Source organism: Trachemys scripta, chromosome 12, assembly GCF_013100865.1.
Source record: "Trachemys scripta elegans isolate TJP31775 chromosome 12, CAS_Tse_1.0, whole genome shotgun sequence".
Classification (NCBI taxonomy): Eukaryota; Metazoa; Chordata; order Testudines; family Emydidae; genus Trachemys; species Trachemys scripta.
Genome location: NC_048309.1, coordinates 15,757,122 through 15,780,270, shown reverse-complemented (window position 1 = coordinate 15,780,270; position 23,149 = coordinate 15,757,122). Strand labels below are relative to the sequence as shown.

At 39.0% G+C, this 23,149-nt stretch overlaps 1 protein-coding gene across 6 annotated transcripts in view; it reads left to right on the top strand.

Moving 5' to 3' along the window:
* PTPN1 (protein tyrosine phosphatase non-receptor type 1) overlaps positions 1-23,149 on the top strand; it is a 58,321-nt gene that overhangs the window by 17,282 nt on the left and 17,890 nt on the right. For 2 of the 6 annotated variants that reach the window (XM_034787137.1, XM_034787138.1), the window contains exon 2: positions 21,733-21,823. In XM_034787137.1, the coding sequence (XP_034643028.1) occupies positions 21,733-21,823 (91 nt within the window). The other 4 variants (XM_034787139.1, XM_034787142.1, XM_034787144.1 and 1 more) reach the window with 4 other exon arrangements.

Sequence of the window (23,149 nt, the reverse complement as noted above, 5' to 3'; positions counted from 1 at the left end):
CTCTGTGGGAGCTTGCTGAGTCTGAGCCGTTCTCCCGGCACGCTGGGCAGCAGCGGGGGAGGAGCTCCAGACTGCCGGAGGGGAATGGAGGGAGGGAGTGAGTGAGCTATGCTGCAGGGGGAGGAGGGGGAAGTGGAGGAGGGACTCTCTCTCGCTGTCGGAGCCCCATGTAAGTGGCACCATCCGGCTGCCCTGTTAGCTGCACGTGCTCTGCATGGGGGGGTGGGAGGGAAGTCCGGACATTAACAAATTCCCCCAGGATGCTATTTTTAGTTCAAAAATCCGGACGTGTCCGGGGGAATCCGGACGAATGGTAACCCTACTTATGTGAACTGTGGTCCTTTCTCCATTTATAGGATTCAGTGGTTAAGTTTTTGTTTCTCTTCAAGAAAAATATTGATTTTTCTTAGAACAGAGTTCACAACACTCTAAACATTCATCAAGTGCACACAACTGAAGTTTATCTGTTATAATATTCTAAATGAAAGCCTTAATCGAATATAAATTTCTGGGTGTTACATAAAAGTGTACAGGCCCAAATGGGGAAATGGAAGTAATCCTAATCCATCTGTCCTTTTTATTCCCAAAAGGATTTAGTGTGAACTGCATAAGTGATTTGGTAACAAGGAAGAGGGCACCATTCAATAACTTGAAATCTGCCTACAAGAAGCACTTAAGTTTGCTTTCCAAACTTGCATGTTTAAGTAATAATTGCATGCCCATGTTTCTCCATATTTTTCATGATCAGCAGAAATATGCTACAAAACAGATTTACAAACAAATTTAACTGTCCATGCCATTTTGTAGTGTAATGGTTTCTACACACACACACCTTTGATCTTTAAGCTCAATCAATAAATGAGCGATAAAGCTAGTTTAAAAATAAATACTTGGAGTTTATTGGTTAGCTGTTACCTAAATAAAAACTACCTGAAACCTGCGAATTCAGATCTTGGGAATGTAATGAAAAACTGCTAGTGAAAGTGTGCATCTTTGTTGGGTCTGTTGTGATAGCAAGGGTGAATTATTGCATGAGCATGAACATAATGCATGTGTAATCCTGGTAATTGTGCATGCACTCAGTTTTTAAAATGTGGATTTGAATATCCTAATAATGCTATGATGTTTTTACTAACAGTGTGACAATACCTCTGTCTCTACAGAGAGGGCCTACCTCCGCTGTTTACTGAGGGTTAAGTTTGTAGTAGAGCACTCTTACTCCATAGATTGTAAAACACTAAAATACCACAGGATTTCAACCAGAAGAAATGAACTGTGTAAAAAAGGGAAATCCTCTTGCATGATGGAGTATAGTGTTGTTCATCTGATATTCAGAAACACTTCACTAGTGTGTTTTTTTTTGTTTTGTGTTTTTTGTTTAAGTCTTTAAAGCAAACCTGTAGAAAACTTGAATTATCCGCACCCCTTTTAGGTAAGATAATTAATAGACCAATGTATGGTGCAAAAGCCTTTAACTGTAAAGTCTGCATCTTGTTTTAATGTGTTCACAACTTCCTATTTAAAAATTTGTGACTCCCTTTCCTGTATATTTTAATACTGTCTCTATAATATCTCATAGTTTTAGATACTTGATTTTTATGCAAGAGGAAAGAGAACTGGAATTCTCGACTATGTGGTGTGTTCTGTAGTGGTGTTCCAAGTGTGAAAATAGTACTGATATTACTAGCACTGATATATTCATAAAGTATTAGGTGTGTTATACCTAGTACTGACAGGATTTTTATCCTGTTAATATTAGGAGTTGTGCAAATCTATTAAACCTAAATGGCTTATTTTAGCCTTCAACGAGTGTACTGCTAGCCTAGTCAATTCAGGGTTGAAGTTATGAGAATAGTTACATTTGCATGTGCTTAAGCAATAAGTGTAAGGATTTTCATCCTTCAACCTCTGACTTCAGTATTGAGTGGTCAGTCTGAGTGAAAAACTTAGTAAGTCCATAGTCTTTTATGCTACAAGCATTCACTAGACCCTAACATTTGTTGTTTTCAAGGGTTTAACACCAATTTTATTGGAGGGTTTTATTTTTTTTTATATTTTATTCACCCAGAGAGGATAAGAGTATAGCAGTTTGCATTGGTTATTTTCTCTCTCTCTCCTTCCCCCCCCCCCCTTCCACCTGCCCTGTTTGTAACACCCTGATAAAATGAACTGATGTAGTACATTTAAACTAAAGGAAAACTGTTCTGAGGATGCCAGATGGCTCAACAGTGTGATAGCACCTTTTTTTTTTTTTTACATTGAGTAGCCTTCATCAAGTGATTTTAATAATGCACCATTTCTCTTGGGTTGTCTTATTTTGCAGAAAGAACGGTTGGTAATAAAGGATGAAATCTAGTACATGTGGAACTACCAATATTTCCATTTTAATACTCAGCCTTAAGAATTTAGGATGGGATTTTCAGATGCTCAGCGTTGGTCTAACACTGCTTCCACTGAAACCAATGGACGTTTTGCTATTGACTTCAATGGAAGGAGAGTTAAGTCAACACTAAGCACTTTTGAAAATAACACCCTTCCAGTATTGGCATCTGCAAGAGCTTATTGGGCAGAAACTCGGGACAGATGGTCCAGATGCAATATTTATATTTGGAGTTTGGCTAAAAAGAATATAATTTGGTTTCTCATGCAGTACCACGAACTTCCAAATAAAAACTTATTTTCTTTATAGAAATGTAGAGAGAGATTGCAGAAAGTCTTGCTGCAAATCCTAGATGGTTTGGCAATGGAAAGTGTGCTCATGTCCATAAATTTCATAATTTAGCTGCTATATATGTATAGTAGCTAACTCTTCTGTGCACGTTACTGAAACTTTACACTTGCATGTCAAACCAGAGGTCTACAACAGAAATATATGTTCTTAAGCAAATAACTATGAATCAGAACTCTTTCCTTTCAAGACAGGCTCTTCTGAAAGTGCCAGAGAGAAGATTGACTTTACGTTGTCAAATAAGAATGTGAGCCTTTGTAAATGAAATGTTTTAGAAAAAACAGCGGTCAATCTCTAAAGTCCGAGTACCCTGTGGCATTTTACATAACAGTACCATACTGTGAAAACTTAGTAATATAATAGACTTTTAAAAGCTTATGAGAGGGAAGTAACCTTTAGAGCTTTTACAGTATGCAAACCAATGAGAGGCTACCGTGAATAAACTAAACTCTAAAATTGCTATTCTAAGCTAGTTTAGAATGTCCTTAGTTCTCAGCAGTACCCACACAATTACCTTTTAAAACTGATGTAAATGTATAACTGTAGGATTTATCACTGTGGAAGAAATAGACAAGTTTGAGGTCAGCAAGCTTGTTACTTATCAGCCCAAAACAGTGCATGCACAAATCAAAACACTTATGTGGCCATGGTGACTGAAAATGTCTGATTTACACAAGATGAAAATGAAAGTTTCTTGAGGAAAAGTACTTGTATAACAAAACTAATTCACTATGCTTACAGCAAGGTATTTTGAAAGATGTGCTGTAGTCAGTAAGAAACTGATTACAATTCACTACAGAACCAGGTTTCTTTGCTAGGGTGGATTAAAAAAAAAAAAAAAAAGCTGAGATTCTTCTGTAAGTGCATGACTTCAGGAGCTAGAGCTTTTAGAAAAAAATACTGCATTTCGCGAGACTCAGGTAAACATGGAAGTTATGTTGGCAGCAGTGGAAGATTGGAGAATATTTTATATTTTGGAACTAATGTTCAAATAACCATTGTGCAAACTAAAATTTTGTGCAGGACACAATTGTAATGTAAACAGCATATTTGTCAAACAGACTAAGTGTTGCTAAAGAATTGTCCAGGTAGTAGGTTTTATAAAAGCTACTGTTCCCTTCATTCATGACCTTGACATCACTCTACTATAGACTAGAACCAAGACTTTAACAGGCTTCAAAAAAGAACTAGATAAGTTCATGGAGGACAGGTCAATCAATAGCTATTAGCCAGTATGGGCAGTGTTGGTGTCCCTACCCTCTGTTTGCCAGAAGCTGGGAATGGGCGACAGGGGATGGATCACTTGATTACCTGCTCTTTTCATTCCATCTGAAGCACCTGGCATTGGCCACTGTCAGAAGACAGGATACTGGCCTAGATGGACCTTTGATCTGAACCAGTATGGCCGTTCTTGTGTTCTTACTCAGTTTCCATGTCAGCATTTAAAATACTTCATTTCATAAATTGCATAGAGTGCCAGCAGTAGCAAAAAATGTATGTGGATTCAGCAGTCAGTTTTGCAGCGAATAATAAAGAACAAGCAAAGTCCATACCACAAAGATGTGATTCCTCACTTGATGATTTTGCATATATTCAGCAACCGTGGCAAATGATCAGAGAAGAATCTCATATTACATGGTCAGTTTAGACTCCAAGCTCTGTGGAGCAGGGACCATACCTTTGCTCCGTCAATGCCTCATAGGCATCTGGTGGTACTGTATACACAAACATTGGAAAGACATCTGTGTAGAGTAGACACTATATCGTACTCATTACCATAGTGATAGTGCTTTGTTTTTATATTGCTTGTTTAAACACATTTTTAGCACCCCCCTCCTTTTCCTTATGCTGAATGTTGTTTTGAGAGGTTTTTTTTTTTTTTAATTTGTATTATAAATACATTAGTGGAGAACTTAGCAATGAATGCACTAAACTTAATCTTGCCTAGTAAAGCCCCTGATGGGAGACTATGACCATTTGGAGTGTTGTGACTTGTTGCTAAGTTTTAAAATAGTGTGTCAAGAGTAGTGAACTGAAACCTGTGATAACCTTAACTCCTACACCTCTTGTGCAAAAGGCTTGTGATTTACATTATTTTTAAAACTCTTTCCTGTAGTGTTACCGTCTAAGCTGAACAATATTAAATCAGCTGTGATCACACAAATTTTAAAACAAAGTAAAATATCACCTGTCCTGGTATTTGAACATCTTTTCTGCTGTTTTAAGGTGCAGTGTTATAAAATAACTGTACTAGTTTAAGAACTTGGAAAACATTTTGGCATTTAATTTGAGATTTAGCGTTTGTGTAAAGAGTTTACAAGTTTCCTGATGCTGTCAAGTCAGAAGCAAGTTAGCATTAAAAATAAATTCACAACATATTTTTACTAATCTTGGTTAGCTGATGGCATATTTGGCTTTTAATATTTTACACACAGACTTATCAAAACCAGCTTCTATAAATCGTTTGTGTGTGTGTGTGTGTGTACTGTCCCACATGTTCAACTATATTAGGTCTTTGAATTTTTACAAATTAAGTATAGTTTTAACATGCCTTAGTGATGTGCAGAAGAGAATATCCTAAAATTTCTTTACTTTCCAGAAGTCATGCATAGCTGCAACCTGAATCTGGCAACTTTTGAATATCTAGTTCAGTGGTTCTCAACCCACAGGCTGCTTGTGGCCCAGTCAGCACACAGCTGCAGTCCATGTGACATCCTCAGGGCCATACAGGGTCGGTCGGTCTGTCTGTCTCTCTCACACAAACACAGACTCTGTGGAACTGGCCCATGTAACATATAAAGAGCTGCATATGCGGCCCACAGTGGTAAATAGGTTGAGAACCACTGATCTAGTTGAAGTGTGTGTGACTTAAACTCCAATCCTCATAATAGGCCGCAAAGTAGGTATTATCTCTTTTATAGAATATGGCAGATGTGATTTGACCAGCTTCCAAAAAGTGAATAGGCATTGGGTACAGAGGTCAGTAGTTACAGATTAATCATGTGCTCAACACACTAGACTGCACCCCTCTGTAATGATCAGAGTAGACTTCTAGGGCAGCCCCAGGAAACAAGGTATTCAAAGGACAAAGCAGTTCTGACTCCCACGAGTAGTAATCCTTTTGTTTTTGCTTGTTTGGATTCTCATGTAGGGGCACCTAAAATCTTAAAGAAGTGCACCTCTTAGGCTCTCCCTGACCCTTCCCCACCCCATCCCCCAGGCACTTCAAAGGAAACATCTCCAGCCCTGACTTCTAGACATCCTTTTCATTTTCTACTCTGACAGCCAGTGCCAAGGACAATCCTGTTCTATAACCTTAATGGTCAGGGGAAGGAAGAAAATAAAATCTAAAGCTCTTATTTTTCCCAAGGGACCTAGGAATACACATCCTACAAGAGCCAAAAAGGACTCCAAGAAATGCTTCTCCTTCTACTGACAGAAGAAGGGTACAATTATTCTTGCACGGCTGTCAACCGAAGGGAGCATTCCCACAGTTGCTAGATTCCTAAAGTAATGGTGATCAAAATTTCCTTCTCCCATGTCACAAACTCAATCACAGAATTAATGACAATAACAGATGAAAGTCTATCTAACTGAAGAGCACAAATGGTGCCAACAAGAACTCAGGAGCATCAGTTGGCCATAGTCACAGGTGATTTGGACTATGTATTCAGGAGCCTCATGATACCATGGTAAAGCCTTTTGTGAACCGGCAAAATTAGAAGAAAGATCACTGTTGCATCATAAGAGTTATTTTGACTTGGCAGAAAGATGCACTCCTCCCCACCCCCTTCCAGTTTCATAGCAAGGAACTCAGATTGCTGAACCATCAACGTTCTAATCAGATTTGACCCTAGTAACAGTGTATCCCAAAAGTTGACATTCAGGTGTCAAGGAACAGCTATATAATATAGCAATATGTTTATACTTCAAGTGTAATGTATTTATAAGTCCAGCACAGAGATACTTAATGTGTGGTTTTTTACCTCTTAAAACTTACTAGACTATTTAATTTTTGGGATATGAGTTATATGCTGAAATTTATACTAAAATTCTGTAACGGTCTGAATAAATGTACAAGCTCATGTGCACACACATGTACTGCCTGTGTCCTCTTGGCATGCAAACTACAATGAAGCGTATTATAAACCGGAACAAAATTCAGTCAGTGATAGACAGGTTTCAGCATGCAGGGCTTTGACTACCTTTCTGTGGAATGGAGTAATATAACTTCCTTTACTCATTGCAATAGCTACGAACTGTTGATTCCAGGAAGTACTAGAAGAGTAAATTGAATCAGATCGATAAACTAACTGATAAATAATATGGACATAAAGAACTGAAAACGAAAAGGATGTCTGGAAGTCAGGGCTGGGAATGTTTCCTTTGAAATGTATGCTGAAGTTGCTTGTGTTGTGTTTTTTGTTTTTAATGACGTAAAACGCATTTTAGAAACGTTCTTGAAGCATTTGTCTTGAGTAAATGGTTGCAGTGTTTGGCTGTTATGTAGTTAAACTGCTTTGCTACTTGATTAAAAGACAAGCATACTTTCCAGGAAAAGGTGAAAGGACACAGATACCACAGATCAGTTTCGTTTGCCATTCTCCGAATTTCAGGCAGATATTCTAGTGTGAAATGAAATCTTTATACTGAGGCTTGAGAAACAGTAAAATACAAGGCTTCAGTCTGTTTCATTAAGTACACTGAGTTTAAGAGTGCAATATGTTGTATTTGAGGGCAAAAGATGAGACCACAAAGCTAATTCTCTGGATCTGATTGCCTTGAAGCCTCTTACTAGGTTTCATTTTATCACTTAATTTGAGGATATCAACATCTGTAATTGATTGAGAGCTGGAGTTATTGTCACACTTTCAAATATTGGCGAGTCCAGTCAGTGTATATATTCATGCATCGCAGATTTTAAAATTGGGAGAGTGGCTGCATATCCATGTAAAGGCATGTTGTTCAGCTGGGAAGTTTCTGGAAATGTTAAGATCAAAAAAGAGGCAAGACTCTTCAGTATTCCTGCCTTACTTACAGATGAGAGAGTGCACAATGTTACTGCAGAGAGGTTCCTCAGTTGAAGAGGCTGAGTGCAGAGATGGTATGGAACCAGCTCCCAGGAATCTATTTGGAGCCAAAATATCAACTGAGGGAACAAGACACATTTGTCTTACTGTCATAGATATGCCAGAGCTATTTTAAATTCCAAAACAATAATGCAAAAACCCAGGTTTCCATGGTTTAACTTTGCAATATGCAGGTAAGCAGAGGGCTGCAATTGCAATTTAAGGCAATTGCTATGTCATTTGGGAAGATGTGATTCAAAAACAATAAAGGGCAACTAGCTTGGCCCCCCATCTGCAGGATTTTCCAAGGTGGAGGAGCCAACTTACCAGGATGGAAACCTTGGCAAACCACTGTAGAGCAAAGGATTTAAAGCAGTGATACTCAGACTGAGGCTTGTGAGCCGCAAGTGGCTTTCTAATGTCTCCCCTGTGGCTCTTTGCAGCTCATGATTTTAAAACACGATGTGATTTAATTAACAACCAATCAGGATGCTTTTACTATGCTAACAAATTGTAGTTGATAAAATAAGAGTTGGTCAGTCATTTCGCTATGAGAATAAAATTATATAGAGTTGCCAATTCTGGTTGGACGCATTCCTGGAGGTTTCATCACGACATAATATTTATTTAAAGATTAATCTTTAATTTCTAGAGACTCCAGCACACTCCTGGAAGGTTGACAACCCTATATATATAATATATAATAATATATACAATAAAAATAATAAATGAAACCATGAATTCACACTACTGTGGCTCTTTAGGGTAATATTGATTGCTAATTTGGCTCCTAAACCACTGAGGTCACTGGTTTAAAGAAAGGAGTAAGGTGAAGGAAACTTGCAGCTGGTCTCCAGGGTATTGCTATGTGACCTAGTGACTGTTTTAAATGCTGCATGCCAATAATGAGGAGCCTTTACAGGAAACTGGGGACATGCTAATTATTCCCCTAATGAAATAAAATAAAATAAAATAAAGTGTTGCAACCCCAGAACAGAGTTTCTATGCTAATGTCACAATTCTACACTCCTTTGTGAGATAACATAGAAAAGTCTCACAACTGGCTTTACGAATAACACATTCAACTGTGAGTTTGTCTACACTGCTCCTTACCCCACCCCCACCCCCAAAAATAAAAACCTGTGGAAGCCAGTCTCCTAGCCTGGGTCAACTGGTTTGGTCTTGTGCTGTCAAGCCGAAAATAGCAGTGTAGACATTCCCACTTGGACTGGAGCTCAGGCTCCAAGACCCACCCCCCCTCTCTGGGTTTCAGAGCCCAAATAGTCATGTCTGCACCGCTATTTTTAGCCATGTACTGGGAGCCTGAGTCAGTTGACCCCAGGCTCTGAAACTCGCTGCAGTGTGTTCTTTTTTTGTTGTTGTTTTTTTTGTTTTTTTTTACGGGGTTATACATACCTTTTATCTTGCATGTAACCTAATGCTTGCGTTAGATCTTTACTGTTTGTGTATCTGTAAAGTACTGTGTACACCTAAAACTTAGGTAAGTTGCATGTGAAAGGGGAAGACTGCTCATGAAACAGGATTTAGTTACTGTGCTTGTGTTCATTTACAGGAACCCTTTTGTGGTTCAAAGTCTTGTATGTAGTGGTTTCAATATACTGAAATCAATTACAAGAAATCGGACTAGAGTGATTCATTTTCTGCATATTGATTTCTGCCTAAGGTGAAACTTGTGCCTTTAACAAAACATAAGTGATTCCTTTATTTTTTTCATCTTCGCACAGTCCCTTCAGGGGGTTTCTTAAATTTCTTTGTGATCAAGTCTTGTAAAAGTATGAGACTAGAATCCAAACAGAAATGGTAAAGTAATTCCTATAATGTTAACTTAAATTACAGCTAGTTCATGTTCACATGGAATGAGCATACTCCATGCTTTTTTTTTTTGTGTGTATCTAGGCCAGAATTTTCAAAAGGACTCTGCGCCCAGAATCCGGTCCAGATTTTGAGAATAGTTCAGCATCCTCTTAGGTACCAAAATAAATGGCCAGATTTTTGGGGACCATCAAAGCTCACCACCTTCTATACTCAGCACAAGCTGAATTTTTTTGACCTTGCCTTCTCTATAAAACATGTGGCAACGTGTAAGCAAAAGAAAACTTGTACAACATTGCAAAACAAAACAGTCCACACACTTCTCCCCTAGGGAGAACATGAGAGAAATAGCACAGATTTTAGTCATGTTGCTCAATGCATTTCTGGAATGCACTCAGCGACGGAGTTCAGTGCAAGAACCCAGATAGAATAGAATTTCAAAACAGCTCAGTGCTTATTGTGTGGTGGTCTTGTTTTCATGAATCAAACGCAGTCCAAACACTTGAAATACCTTGAAATATTCTTTGCACCAAAAATTGAAAGTAGTTTGCTTACACTGTTACAGTTTCAGGTTTGCTTCAGTGTGATGAAAGATCAGTTTTGAGGCTACTCATGTGCCTTATTATAGGAAAAGCTTTTGTTCTTAAGCTGTAAAGAACCTAGGAACTGAAACTAAGGCTATATTGACCACAAATACATGAAGTGATTTTTTTATTCTTGTGAACTTATTTTCTGTTTGAGTTATAGGCAATACCAATAACCCTCTCCTCTTTGGAAAAAAGTAAATGGTTGGTTGAGTATGCACAAGAGAATAGATTTGATAAAAGCAGTGTCAATTCATATGAAATAAACTTAAGACGGGTAAAACATCTAGTTTCTAGGTTTTTAAAAAGTTATCCACTCTTAATGCTGTTTCAGAGTAGAACAGATAGCCCCAACATATTTAAGAAATTAGATCTCTCCTTTAATTCAGAACAAGGCAGCAGATGTGACAATTTGTGGCTCCTTCTATAGATTTCAGAAATGACTTGTCTATTAAAGCGTATACTAACTTCTTTTCTGTAATTCAGTTGCTTTTGAAACAGTTTTCATTCCATAAAGTTTGACACCTGCAATTCACATTTCTTATGACAATATACATTTAACCTAGTTTGTTGGCAGTGCATTATCAATAGAAGCTTTGAGGAAAAACAACTCTTTCCATTAACTTTGGTGGGTTTTGGATTAAGCCCATACTTCAGAGTGTTGGTGCTCTGTTTATTCTGTTATTTCTGTTGCTAAAAACTGGTCCCTGGCTGCTGCAAACTCTGGTGCATTTGAATATACAGTTAGAGGTTTCTTCTTTTTATTATTCTTTTGAGTATAAAAGGAAGATGTAGGTAAGTGAGATTTTTATATTTAAAGAGAATTTTTAAATAGTTGGAGATTCTTGCTAGCATTGTTTAATGTAAACAGATTAGTGGCGAAGTCTATGCACAGGACCAAATCAAGCATTTTTTCAACTTTGCAATCTCCTGCCCTTGCGCTAGAACAATCCTTGAAACTATTTGAACAAGATTATCATATCTCTAACCTTTAAAGAGACCATATTCTATGTAGTCTACTATATAGCTTTATAATGTGAGGATGAAATTTTTCAGGATTTATAAATAGTCTTCTAATACTCAAAATTTGGATGTCTTTTGCATTCAATACTGTAAGGCTGTAGTCCGGTTCTAGAAAGTTTAGACCTATGTAGGATAACTTAAAGCATTTGAATTCCAAGTTTTGAAAATGTATAATAGAAAAATCACTAGAGACCTCCATTGTGTATTAGATTTTTGAATTAGCAAACAAAATACTACGTCCCAAGACGTACCTTTGACAAAACAAGTGAACCATGTAGTTTCGTTTTGGTAGGTTGGTAGTGTTCTGGTAAGCGTATTTGGAACCTCACTGTGCCAGGTAAGCTTTGCTGAGAAACAGAGTATGACTGGGTTAGTTGTGTCAAAATTTTTGCAGAGTGAGAACTAAGATTCCAGTATGCTTTACTGAAAATCAGGCTCATTCTCTTTAGTATTGGATACAATTGTGCAAAACACTTATTTTATTTGCATTTTGAAACATCACCATCCTGCTAATTTGAAAAGGCTTGTGCATTTTTTCTAGGTTTCTGATATCAAAAATATCGTCTGCTCAATTTTCACAAATACTGAGTTCCTGCAGAGCTAGTGAGGGGGAGCAGTCCTGCTTTGTCAGGTTTTTAAAATGATCACTTGGTCTCATATTTCTCAGCTAATTTTTTATTTATTTATTTTTAAAGGATAATTAACTATTTGATTTAAAAACTAAAATCGGTTTGTCCCAGGACTTAAATTCAGCCGGAGCAGAGCTCTGGTCAATATTTCTGAGCCCTGGTGGCTCCTCTTCTTTCCCTGCTCCTCCCCCGGTGGGCCTGAAACCCAGACACTGGAGCCCTGAACTGGAGGTTTTTAATAGCATGGGGGTTGGGGAAGCGGCTTTGGGAAATAATCTAAGAATTTAAATCCTGGTTTGTCCAAAACTATTATCTATGTATATATAATACATCAGTCCAGCCCCCCCCCCCCCCCCCCCGGAAGCTGTGAGCAGAATTCATGAGGTCCGCCAAGCATGGCTGGCATTAGACTCGCTAGGGCCCAGGACAGAAAGACAAAGCCCCACCACACGGGACTGCAACCCGGGCCCCGAGCTCCACCATTCGTGGCTGAAGGTGAAGCCTGAGCAACTTAGCATTGTGGTGCCCCTTTTGGTGTGGAGCCTCAGGCAGTTACCCTACTTGCCACCCCCTAATGCAGGCCTTGGCTTTTCTGTGCAGAAAAACAGTTGTGGCACAGCTGGGCCGTGGAGCTTTTATAGCATGTTGGGGGGGTCTCAGAAGGAAAAAGGTTGAGAACCCATGTTCTATACCATTTTAAACATATTGTAAAATATTAAAGGTACAGTAGAGTCTTGCACTCTAATTTCTATTTTCCCTTAACCCTTTAAGGTTAATTTCATGTGTATAAAACATATTTCAGTGCAAAGTGTGTGTGTGTGTGTGTATATATATATATATATATATATATATATAAAATAATATATACACATAAAAAAATAACGATCGTGGGTGAACACAAAAGATGAAGTCACTCCACAGTTCCCCTTCCATCAATTATGTTATCAGAACCTCTCCACTGAATTGCATCTCTGTATTCATTCCAGGGCCATCTACTGTTCTGTTATAGCCCATACACAATGAGAGTCCTAGCTCTGGAAAGATTACTATCTTGATGATTGTACTCGGAGTGTGCAGCCAGAGCCATCTGGTTTCATTGTCTTAAAGGGTGTGGGAGAAGCCTCTTGTCAGGTGCTTAGTATTTTTTTTCTCAAGCATTTTTCACAAAAATATTTAGATTTGCCAAAAGGCTACATATGTTATCAGAGAACATTCGGTTTTGGTCATGTCCTTGTATAAGTAACAACGAAGACAGTCAGTAAGAAGTTGAGACTGTCACTTGTCAGTCCAGGAGTTAAAATATTATGTAGCAGCTCTCTTGAAATGTCATCCTATAAAAGGTTGACATGTCCTAAGGGTCAGGGAGAATGAAATAAGTTTTAGTTCATATAAAAACGCGTGTTAGTGGAATCCAAACACCACTGTGCAAAAATTGCAAAAACTAAATTTTCTTTCAAAAACTGCATCTGAATTTGCTCTACAAACTAATGCAGAAACTCCTTCAGAAACTAAATAGACATCTGGATTTTCAAATGTACCCACTAAACTAGAGACTAGCCTGAGCCAAAATACTGGATCTGAAAACCTCCAATCATTGGGGAAATTAAGATCTGTATCTGATCCTCACGATTCATTTCCCTTCTCTAAACTGCATAGGAGGTGAATTAACTTACTTGTATCTCGACGCTCTAGTAAGACTGTGGTTTGTTTCCTGGCACTGATTCTTGCTTGATTTTGTAAATAGTAAAAGCTTTTCCTCTGCAAAAATACTTGTCAAAGAGCCATTTTGTTTTTCAGTCTCCACCTCCAATATTTTTCCCTCACACTCATTTCAGGAGCAGTGAAGAGAGTTGTTGAATAGGAAACAAAGTTGTGCAAGTGAGGAAGAGGGGAGAAGCAAGACGTTGGTTTTTTTTGTTTGTTTGTTTGTTTTGTTTTTTTTTAAATATAGATGCTCCTGTTTTAGTTTTGTTTCCTGTTCAGCTATCACGTTATGAGCCTTTTGAACTATCTTAACAATGTATTCCTGCCACCTGTTGTGAACTTACGTTCTTAGTCTTAGTTTTCATGTTTTAACCTTCTAATTTATTTAAATTTTGAAGACATGCATATAACTTTTAGCCTAATATTAGACCTTCGTTGATGTTGTCTTCTTAAAAAAAGAGAGAGCCTTCACTACGAGTGATCAAAACCATAATTGATTTAAAAAAAAAAAGCTTGAAAAGTTAGAAATACAAAAGGTTGTAATATGTAAGGACTGACAAATTGTCAGATCCTCAGCTGGTGTAAAATCCACATAGCTCCACTGACTTCAGTTCTACAAATTTTTTTCTTTTGCTTAACATATTTACATACAGAAAACATTTAAGCGTTCATAGTTTCCAAGGCCAGAAGGGACCAGTGTGATTATCTAGTCTGACTACCTGTATAACACAGGCCACAGAACTTTCCCAAAATAATTCCTATTAGAACTAGAGTAGAGCACGTCTTTTAGAAAAATATCCCATTTTGATTTTAAAATTACCGGTAATGGAAAATCTGCCAAAATCTTTGGTAAATTGCTCCAATGGTTAATTACCCTCGCTGTTAAAAAACTGTTCCTTATTTCCAGTCTGAATTTGTCTATCTTCCACTTGTAGGCATTGGGTCTTGTTAGACTTTTGTCCACTAGATTGAAGAGCCCATTATGAAATATCTGTTCCCTGTGAAGATACTTGGATTGTGATCAAGTCTCTCCTTTGTCTTCTCTTTAAGATAAATAGAATCTTGTTTGGGTGGCAAAATCAAACACTTGAAGGTTAGGAAATGCCAGTTTTAGGGTAGCTCACATACCTTTAATTCTACCCTCATTTTAAAGTTGCGCATTTAGGGTTGTGTGTGATGTGTTTTTAACTTCCAATCATATATTGGGCTCCTATACAGCTAGTGTCTTTCAATAGAAACTAGTTAGTCCTGTTTTTCCCCCTTCTTGCCCTTGCTACCTAGAGGTTCCCAAATGGCAACTTATAAATCTTGGCCCAAATGTTTAAATTTGTGTGGATAAGTGCATACCCAAATGATCAGAATTCAGAATGTGTATTCAGATGAACTAATTACCTAATTTACGCAGTCCTTGGTGTAGAAGAGTGGACTCACTGCTAGAGTGAATCCTTAAAGCACAAGTGTGGTGTAGTAGCTCTCCAGTCTAGCACCCCTTGCCAAGAGTCATGCTAGTCCCTCAGTGGTCCACCTCTTCTCATGGCTCGTGCTTTAGTTGCACGCCTTTCAGGCTGACAAAGTCTAGCATAAATCAGTCAATAATACCCTGGTCCTTCCATCTAATCTGTTGCCCTTGGGTTTTGGAATCTTCTGTCAAAGTTTCTAGCAGTCCATATCTTAAGGGCTTCCCATCACCTTAGCAGTCACTGGTAGGGGAACCCAGGTACATCCTCTACACTACACCCTCTTGCTGCCACCTCCCTGGACTTCCTCCGATGAAGCCTGTACCTGGGCTTTTCTCCTCACTCTGTGTAAGAGATTCTTGTTCCTTACGGATCTCGCCACTCCGTATTATCAGAAGTGTAACTTCAGAGTTTTTCCTTGCAGCCCCTTTCTACTTCATGTGTCCTCTGTTTATAGCACCACCCAGCCCCTTCACAGGTGGGTTCCATCATTAATTAGGCCAGGCCCCCATTAACCCGTTCACATGTGTGGGGTAGTCACCCTATCACAGTAGGCAATACAGGTTTTGCAAATTACAATCCTCTAAATTTTGGGTCTACATTTTTTTTTTTTTTTTTGACCAGTTGCACCTTGTTCGTGGTGCAAACAAAGCCCTAGCTTAGGGATGTCTGATTGCTAGGATAATCAAAATGGGTATAGGTTTCTTTAAAGCCCTTTCCTACGTGCTGACATAATTTAATGGCACGTTCCAGCCTAGTTCACGCATTCTGGTGGCTGTGCATTTCAGCAACCACAGCCAACTGACTGTAGACATGGAAGTGCTGCTTATACTCCATCACTACACCTGTTTCAAATTTCCCACATAGTACTGAATCAGCAAGGGGCTTTCTAGGAAAACCATGTTGCAGGTCTGTGATTACAATTTCTTAACCTCATAGGGCAATCACTTGCTCAGCCAGCCTTACACAGACCTCTTGAGAAATGCAAGTACACCCCCCGCAGGCTTACTTAGTTCCCAGATGTATGAACAAGCAAATCTCCATAACCAATGTCCTAGAAAGTGGTGTGAACATTATATTCAATTGTACAACTTCTACAGATTGTCAGGCTTTAGTTCATGAACCTGGGTGGAATTTTATAAGCTGTGTTTATACAGGTCAGGTTAGATGATCATAATGGTTTCTTCTGGCCTTAATAGCTATGAATGAATGAATGAACCGCTTGCATATGTGGTCCAAAACAACATCCCTAAAGAATTTTACATCAGGTCTATTGAAGTCTGGTTAACAAGTTTATTAGGCAGGTGGCTGCATAGAAAGGGGAAGCCACTCCTGTTGCCCCAACTGGTTGAATGTCAATTTCATCCAGTGTGTTCCTGAATGCTGTATCAGAATAATTCACTTCATATTCTGGCTCACCAGTGTTCTCTTTAGAGAAGGACCAGGGTCACTGATGCTCAGTTCTGCAAAATCCTGCCTTTTCCCTTTGAGCCTGAAAAGGTTTTCCCCTCAATTAATCCAGCTGTTTGTTTCTGCAGGACCCCTCAATATTTGTTTCTCTTGTGGTCTCAGGAGGGAAAAGCTTTGTAATTGTGTGAAGTCACCTAGCAAAGGAACATTCCAAAGAGCAACAGCTTTCCCTTGACTTCTAATTGTGACTTATTTTATTGTGCCGCCGTTCTTCGTAGCACCTGTATCAGTAAATGGAGATTAGGAAATTGATTATTTAAGTAAAATTCATTCATTTTAAGATTAGTGTTGTGCTGATAACTAAAAGCATTAAGGAAACCTTAAATGTTAAATATGTGATTATTTTAGTGTACACCAGACAATGGTTCACTGTAGCTGCAATCATAGGGCAGGGGTCGGCAACCTCTGGCACGCGGCTCGCCAGGGTGCTTACCCTGACAGGCCGGGCCAGTTTGTTTACCTGCTGTGTCCGCAGGTTTGGCCGATCGCGGCTCCCATTGGCCGCGGTTCATCGCTCCAGGCCAACGAGGGCTGCGGTAAGCGGCGCAGGCCGAGGGATGTGCTGGCTGTGGCTTCCCGCCACCCCCATTGGCCTGGAGCTGCAAACTGCGGCCAGTGGGAGCCACGATCGGCCGAACCTGCGGACGTGGCAGGTAAACAAACTGGCCCAGCCCGCCAGGGTAAGCATCCTGGAGAGGCGGGTGCCAGAGGCTGCCGACCCCTGTCATAGGGTCTTGGCAACTGCTGTTTCCCAGAGATAGACAGGCAGTGAGTAACAATATAACATAGGACCTCTTATCCTATGCTACGCTGAAATTCTTTTCCCTAAGGGTTTATGGGTAAATAGCTTGATCAATGGGTAAAATGAAAAATATATCTACAGACTTACAGTCAGATGCAGACCATTGAAGTCAGTGGGCTTTGGATCAAGCCTTTCTTTCTCCCCTCTCAAACGGTAATGAGTTGTAAATACTGACACATGAATGCTTGCAAGGAGGTGATGTTCACCATGTGATTATGAATACAATGTACCTGAATGGTTGCTGACAGATCCACAAAGGTACGTAGGCTCCTAACTTGAAATCCGTGGAAGCTAGGACCCTATGTGAATGTGGAACTTAATTTTTCTGTGGCTCAGTTTCCTGCCTATAAAATAAGGATGCATGTAAAGCACTCTTGATATATTCTGATGAAGGGCACTATAGAAGTTGGCCTCAAACTAAAATGCAAAAGCAGAACTTGGTTATACATAGTGACTTAGTTCAATGTTTGGGGCTACATAGCTTTATGGTATTTTGTAAAGCTGCTAATGGTATTGGGGGCCAGAAATACTGATCTGACCAAGGTGTGCTCAGCTTGAGGAGGAAGGGGAAAGTTGACTCTAAATGACTTTTCCACTTACCAAGTCCTGGGGCCCATTTGGCCCCTAACATAGCTGAGAGCAGCTCTCCCCTCTTGAAAAGCACAGAAAGAGCTTTAACTTTTACCTGTATCATTACGATAGATCTAGATCAGAAATGGGCAGAAAAACATTGATTTGTCTCATCTGAAGTACAGCATTTCAACAGACTTCCTCTTCCCAAGCTACAAGTTACTGCCCTGAAATATCTGTGGTGGGTACAGGACTTAAACCCATGAGGTGAGTGCTATCAAATGAGTCATACTCAAAACCAGAAGATTTAACTTCAGAAAACTGACTTTCAGTTCTAATTCTCAAGTTTTATAATGCATGACATTTTAAATTGTGTTATGCTTCCCTTATAAATGATAACCACACAGTAGAGGCACCATATGAATGTAATTCAAGAAAGTGTTAATTATACTTATCAATCCCTGTATTCATCTACAAGCCTTTCATTTATTATACTGACATTGACTTTGAGTCACTCTGACATGACACTTGCATGTGAATTTTTGAATGAGTACCTTTTTCTTTTCCTATGTAGATTATACTACCATAGGACTGACACGTTTTGAAATTACCGATCTGGCAACTGGTCTCTGACAGTGGCCAATACCAGAAGCTTCAGAGGAAGGTGCAAGAAACCCCAGAATGGACAATTTTATGTAATAACTTTGCCAGCAGAGGGCTTTTTTCTTTTAATAATGCCCTCCACTGAGGGCATCTGATTAAGTCACTTCATGTTCTGTGGGACTTCTCGTTAAAAAAAGCACAAAATGGCACAAAAAGCTGCCATTGCAAAAAAAACAAACAAAAAGAACCACCACCCACTACCATCAGACACATGTCAGATGAAGGCACCTCTTTCAGAAATATAGCTTAGCTCCTGAGATCCATGCATTCATGACTTTCAAGATTGACTGACTATTTTATGCAATGTTCTATATTTAGAATGAAGCCCCATGGACTAATTGAGGGTTTTTTTAGGACAACAATTAGCATCACTGGTCCCTATGAACACTTCACTGCGGTGCTCCATTCACTGCACTGGCTCCCCATTTAGTGTAGAATCCAGTTCAAAGTAAGGACAGACTTTGAAAGCTCTCCAGGGGTTTCTCGAGCTACCTGAGAAAGTATCCCCCTCCGTGACAGTGATTTACCACAACAGGTATGTCTACACTGCAGTTAGACATGTGCGGCAGACCCAACCCCACTGGCTCAGGCTTAAGGGCCTTTTAATTATGGTGTCGACATTTGGGCTGCAGCCTGAACCCAAATATCTGCGCTGCAATTAAACAGCCCTTAAGCCTGAGACCCATGAGTCTGAGTCAGCTGGCGTGGGCCAGCCAGGGGTATAGACCTACCCAGTCAGGCAAAACAAGAGCGCCTACTAACTTCCTGCCTTCAGATCTAAATAGCAAACTCATCTGGTTGACCTAACTTTCCTATGATAGTATTCTTTCTTAAGGCAATGCAAATTTAGCATATTTTCCTACCTTGGGGATTGAAAAGAGATCACTGCCTATATTAAGGCTTTGTCTTCATTATGCACCTTTTAATGACACCACTGTGCCACTACAGCCGTGCCGCTAAAAGGCACGCAGTGTAGCTGCTGTTTGTCGGCAGGAGAGAGCTCTCCTGCTGACCACAAACTTCGACCCGCAACGTGCGGCAGCAGCTTTGTTGTTTGTGTAGGATTTTTTCCTATATTTATGAATATTCTTATAGTCTATATCAATGTCTAACACTTTTTAACCTTATTGAACACTTGGCTTCAGTGGTATTTGTGGCAATGAGCTCTTGGAGTATCATTTATCAGTTATTAAAGTTCCTTTGTGTGACTGAAGCATCATTGTAGTAATTCTGTAAAATGTAAAAAGAGCTGATGTTAGCAGTTTAGATCCTTAGGAACCAGTATTGGTTTACAGTGGCACAAGGCAGGTTAGTGCCTCTGCTTTATATATTGGATTGAATTAATAAAACCATATAGATTTTTGCTTACATTACATGTTGATTTCTTTGCATATGGACCTTGTCTTTTTCTTTACACTACTCTGTGGGGAGTAGATTTAGAAAACCTTTTTTTGCCATTCTCTTTTTGGTCTTGATACTTTAATTTGGACATGGTAGCAAAAACACTAAAATAAAAAATGACCAGTTTATGAATAGATGTTTGTAAGTTGCAGGGGCTTCGTGTTCCTGGGATGTTGTACTGTTGAAGTTGAGACTACATTCACCATACTGGCATCTTACGTTCTCCATCAGAAGTATAGGCAGCCATGTGTTAAGTTATAAAAAGATAGCAGCTGATGACAAGGCCTATTCAGCAGGGAGCTATTTCAGATCACTGTACTAATTTGGGGCAAGTAGTTGTAAAATATAACTCATCACGCAATATAGTCTGTACAGCATACTCCGAGATTGCTGCTAAATCTATAGGGAGGAGTAGGAAAGGAGGGGAAGGAATTGAATGCTTGCAGTTGGCAGGCCACTTTGAACAAAAACATTCCTATGATTTAGCACTTCTCTGTATACCTAAGGTTACTTCTCTGCAAAATCATAGAGTACCAGTCTGATTTGGTCCAAATTCGAAGGGTCAGATCCTCAGCTGGCATAAATTGATGTTTACTCTGCTGATGTCAGGGAGCTACACCAGTTTAACCAGCTGAAGATATGATCCTAAAAATGTAAATTTCTTAAAATTTAGTTTAATTTGCTTAACCAAATAATCAGTGTCTCAAATTCAACCCTACTGGAAAGGGATGAATTTGACCTAATATCTTTAGTATTTTTGGATGGCCTTTGAGCCATGCTAAACTGCATTTTACACACATAAAAGATGTCTGTGTTAGGACTCCTTAAATTTCATTGTAATAGCTAAATCTGAATTCTGCAGTGAGTGCATTTCCTGCAGTTTTCATTCAGATTTTGTTCCAGCGTGGTGGGGGGGAGTAGAGAAATCTACCATGGTCCTGGTAACAACATTCATACAGGTTGTACTCTTATGCAGCATACAATATCCATGTCTGCCCGATTTCTATAAATAAGGGTTTATGTTTAAGTTGGGCAGTATTTTGCTTCTTTATTTGTTCTGAGTTTCTCTCAGAGGCTTGAGCTGTTAGACGCATCTGAAAAAAGGCTGGAGGAAGAGCTGGATGGTTCTGTCAGCATTAGCTTGGGGAATGGCATCCTTGCTTTTACGTAGAGTATGCACGGAGTACAAAGAACCCCTTTTGTCATTTGCAGCTCCAGAACAGCTTGCGGATGACTCGAGATAAGGATCCAAATTAACTTAACTAGACATGACTGCAGTTTTGGGCTGTTAATACAGACTTATGAAATGGTGATGTGTAGAATACTAAATGACAGATGGATTGTTACAGATAGAAAGATGGTTAGAAATGGCTTAGTGAACTCTTTGATGTGTAGCTGAGTGCGATGAATAACTTAGTGGAAATATTTATGTAATGCCATATTCTTTACAATTCTGTACATCAGGTAAAATATGTTAGACATTGTGCTTTTAGACGAAGTGTTGTAGTACTTCCTTTGTGAAAAGCTGATAGCATATTAGCATAGCCAACAATGAGTCAGTGTCTTGCACTCCAAGAAATAATCTTACCTCGGTATTTAATCTAAAACTGAAAACATTTGTTCTAAACAGTTGCTGTCCAAAACCCTCAAGCAAATTAAAATGCCATGATAAGCAGACACTTGCAGGTAACTACAAAATAAAATAAAATCAACAACCCCTCCCTCACAGACACACTGAACTGTAAGTTTTTCTTGCAAACTGCTGGCAGGTTTAAATTTCTTAATTTCTTTTGTTCTAGGATATCAGGCATGAAGCCAGTGACTTTCCATGTAAAGTGGCCAAACATCCCAGAAACAAAAACCGAAACAGGTACAGAGACGTCAGCCCCTGTAAGTATCCTTTCTTCACATTTATTTGTAACAGTCTCCTGACCTCTAAGAATTTGACTCCAGAAGGCATTTGGTTGTATATTTTGAATGGATGGCTACACATCCATGACTGAAATCTTGTCATTAATATACTTAATGACATAAGATATATCACAATACACCATAGTATGGTATGTTATGGGATTACACTTCGACAGTATGCAGTAGCTGCAGTATTCATGGACAGAAGTCTTTGCGGGAAAGCAGTTGTCTCATGGTCAAATCCCTGGGGACAGAAAAGAATAGGTAGGATAGCACATATCTGCTATCAATATTAAATGTACAGTTATCCTCTCTATTACTGTAAATACATGTGTGTAATATAATATGTGTATAGCATGCTCCCAGTTAATATAGGATGTTTGTAGCTGTACGGAGACGGGAGGAATCTTGCCAAAACAATATAATTGGAAGTTAGTTTGAGAGGGGAAAAAAAGAAAGAAAACAACCAAGCTAGCTTTTAACTTAGTCACTTCAGAAACTCTGGTCTCCTTGTTTTCCTAATATATAAAGTTTCATTAACAGATATTCAGCCCTCTTAAGTCTCTTCTCCCTGCACAGAGTGGGTCATGATTGGGCTTCTGATTTTCAGTCTTAACTGATAAACACTGAGAAAACACCCTAATACAAAAAATGCAATCAGTGTTTATTGGATGAACACCAGAAATGGTTACTTGTACGCAGACTGGTAATGTGGATTACATGGGTGTAAATATAAAAGCACACTAATTTCTTGCACAATAATTGGTCCTGCTGGTGTTCATTAGAGGTTCCCTAGTACACTTTAGTATATTGCTGTTTGAAAGAGTACTATATTAAAATACACTAGGGAACATTGCAAAGAGATTACTCATTATAGTATATACTGTTTTGAGTAATGTATAGAAGGCCCCCAAAAACTCCAACTTGGACATTTACAAAATTCAAATGACATAATTTAATTTTTTCAGGATTTATTTTAATAAACGCAATAAACCAAAAACCCTAATCATGATGCACCTTTGTGACTTCTTTCCCCTCTTCCCAAGTGTATATTAATTATGTCCTCTGTTTTGCGAGACAAGGTGGGTGAGGCAATATATTTTATTGGACCAGCTTCTGTTGGTGAGAGAGACAAGCTTTTGAGCTACACAGAGCTCTTTTTCAGGTCTGGGAAATGTACTCTGTGTCACAGCTACATACGAGGTGGAACAGGTTGTTTAGCATAAGTAGTTAACACTGCTTAGAAGGAACATAAAGAATAGTAGCGATGTATGCTGCAATCATAGGATTCCTGTACATATTGCA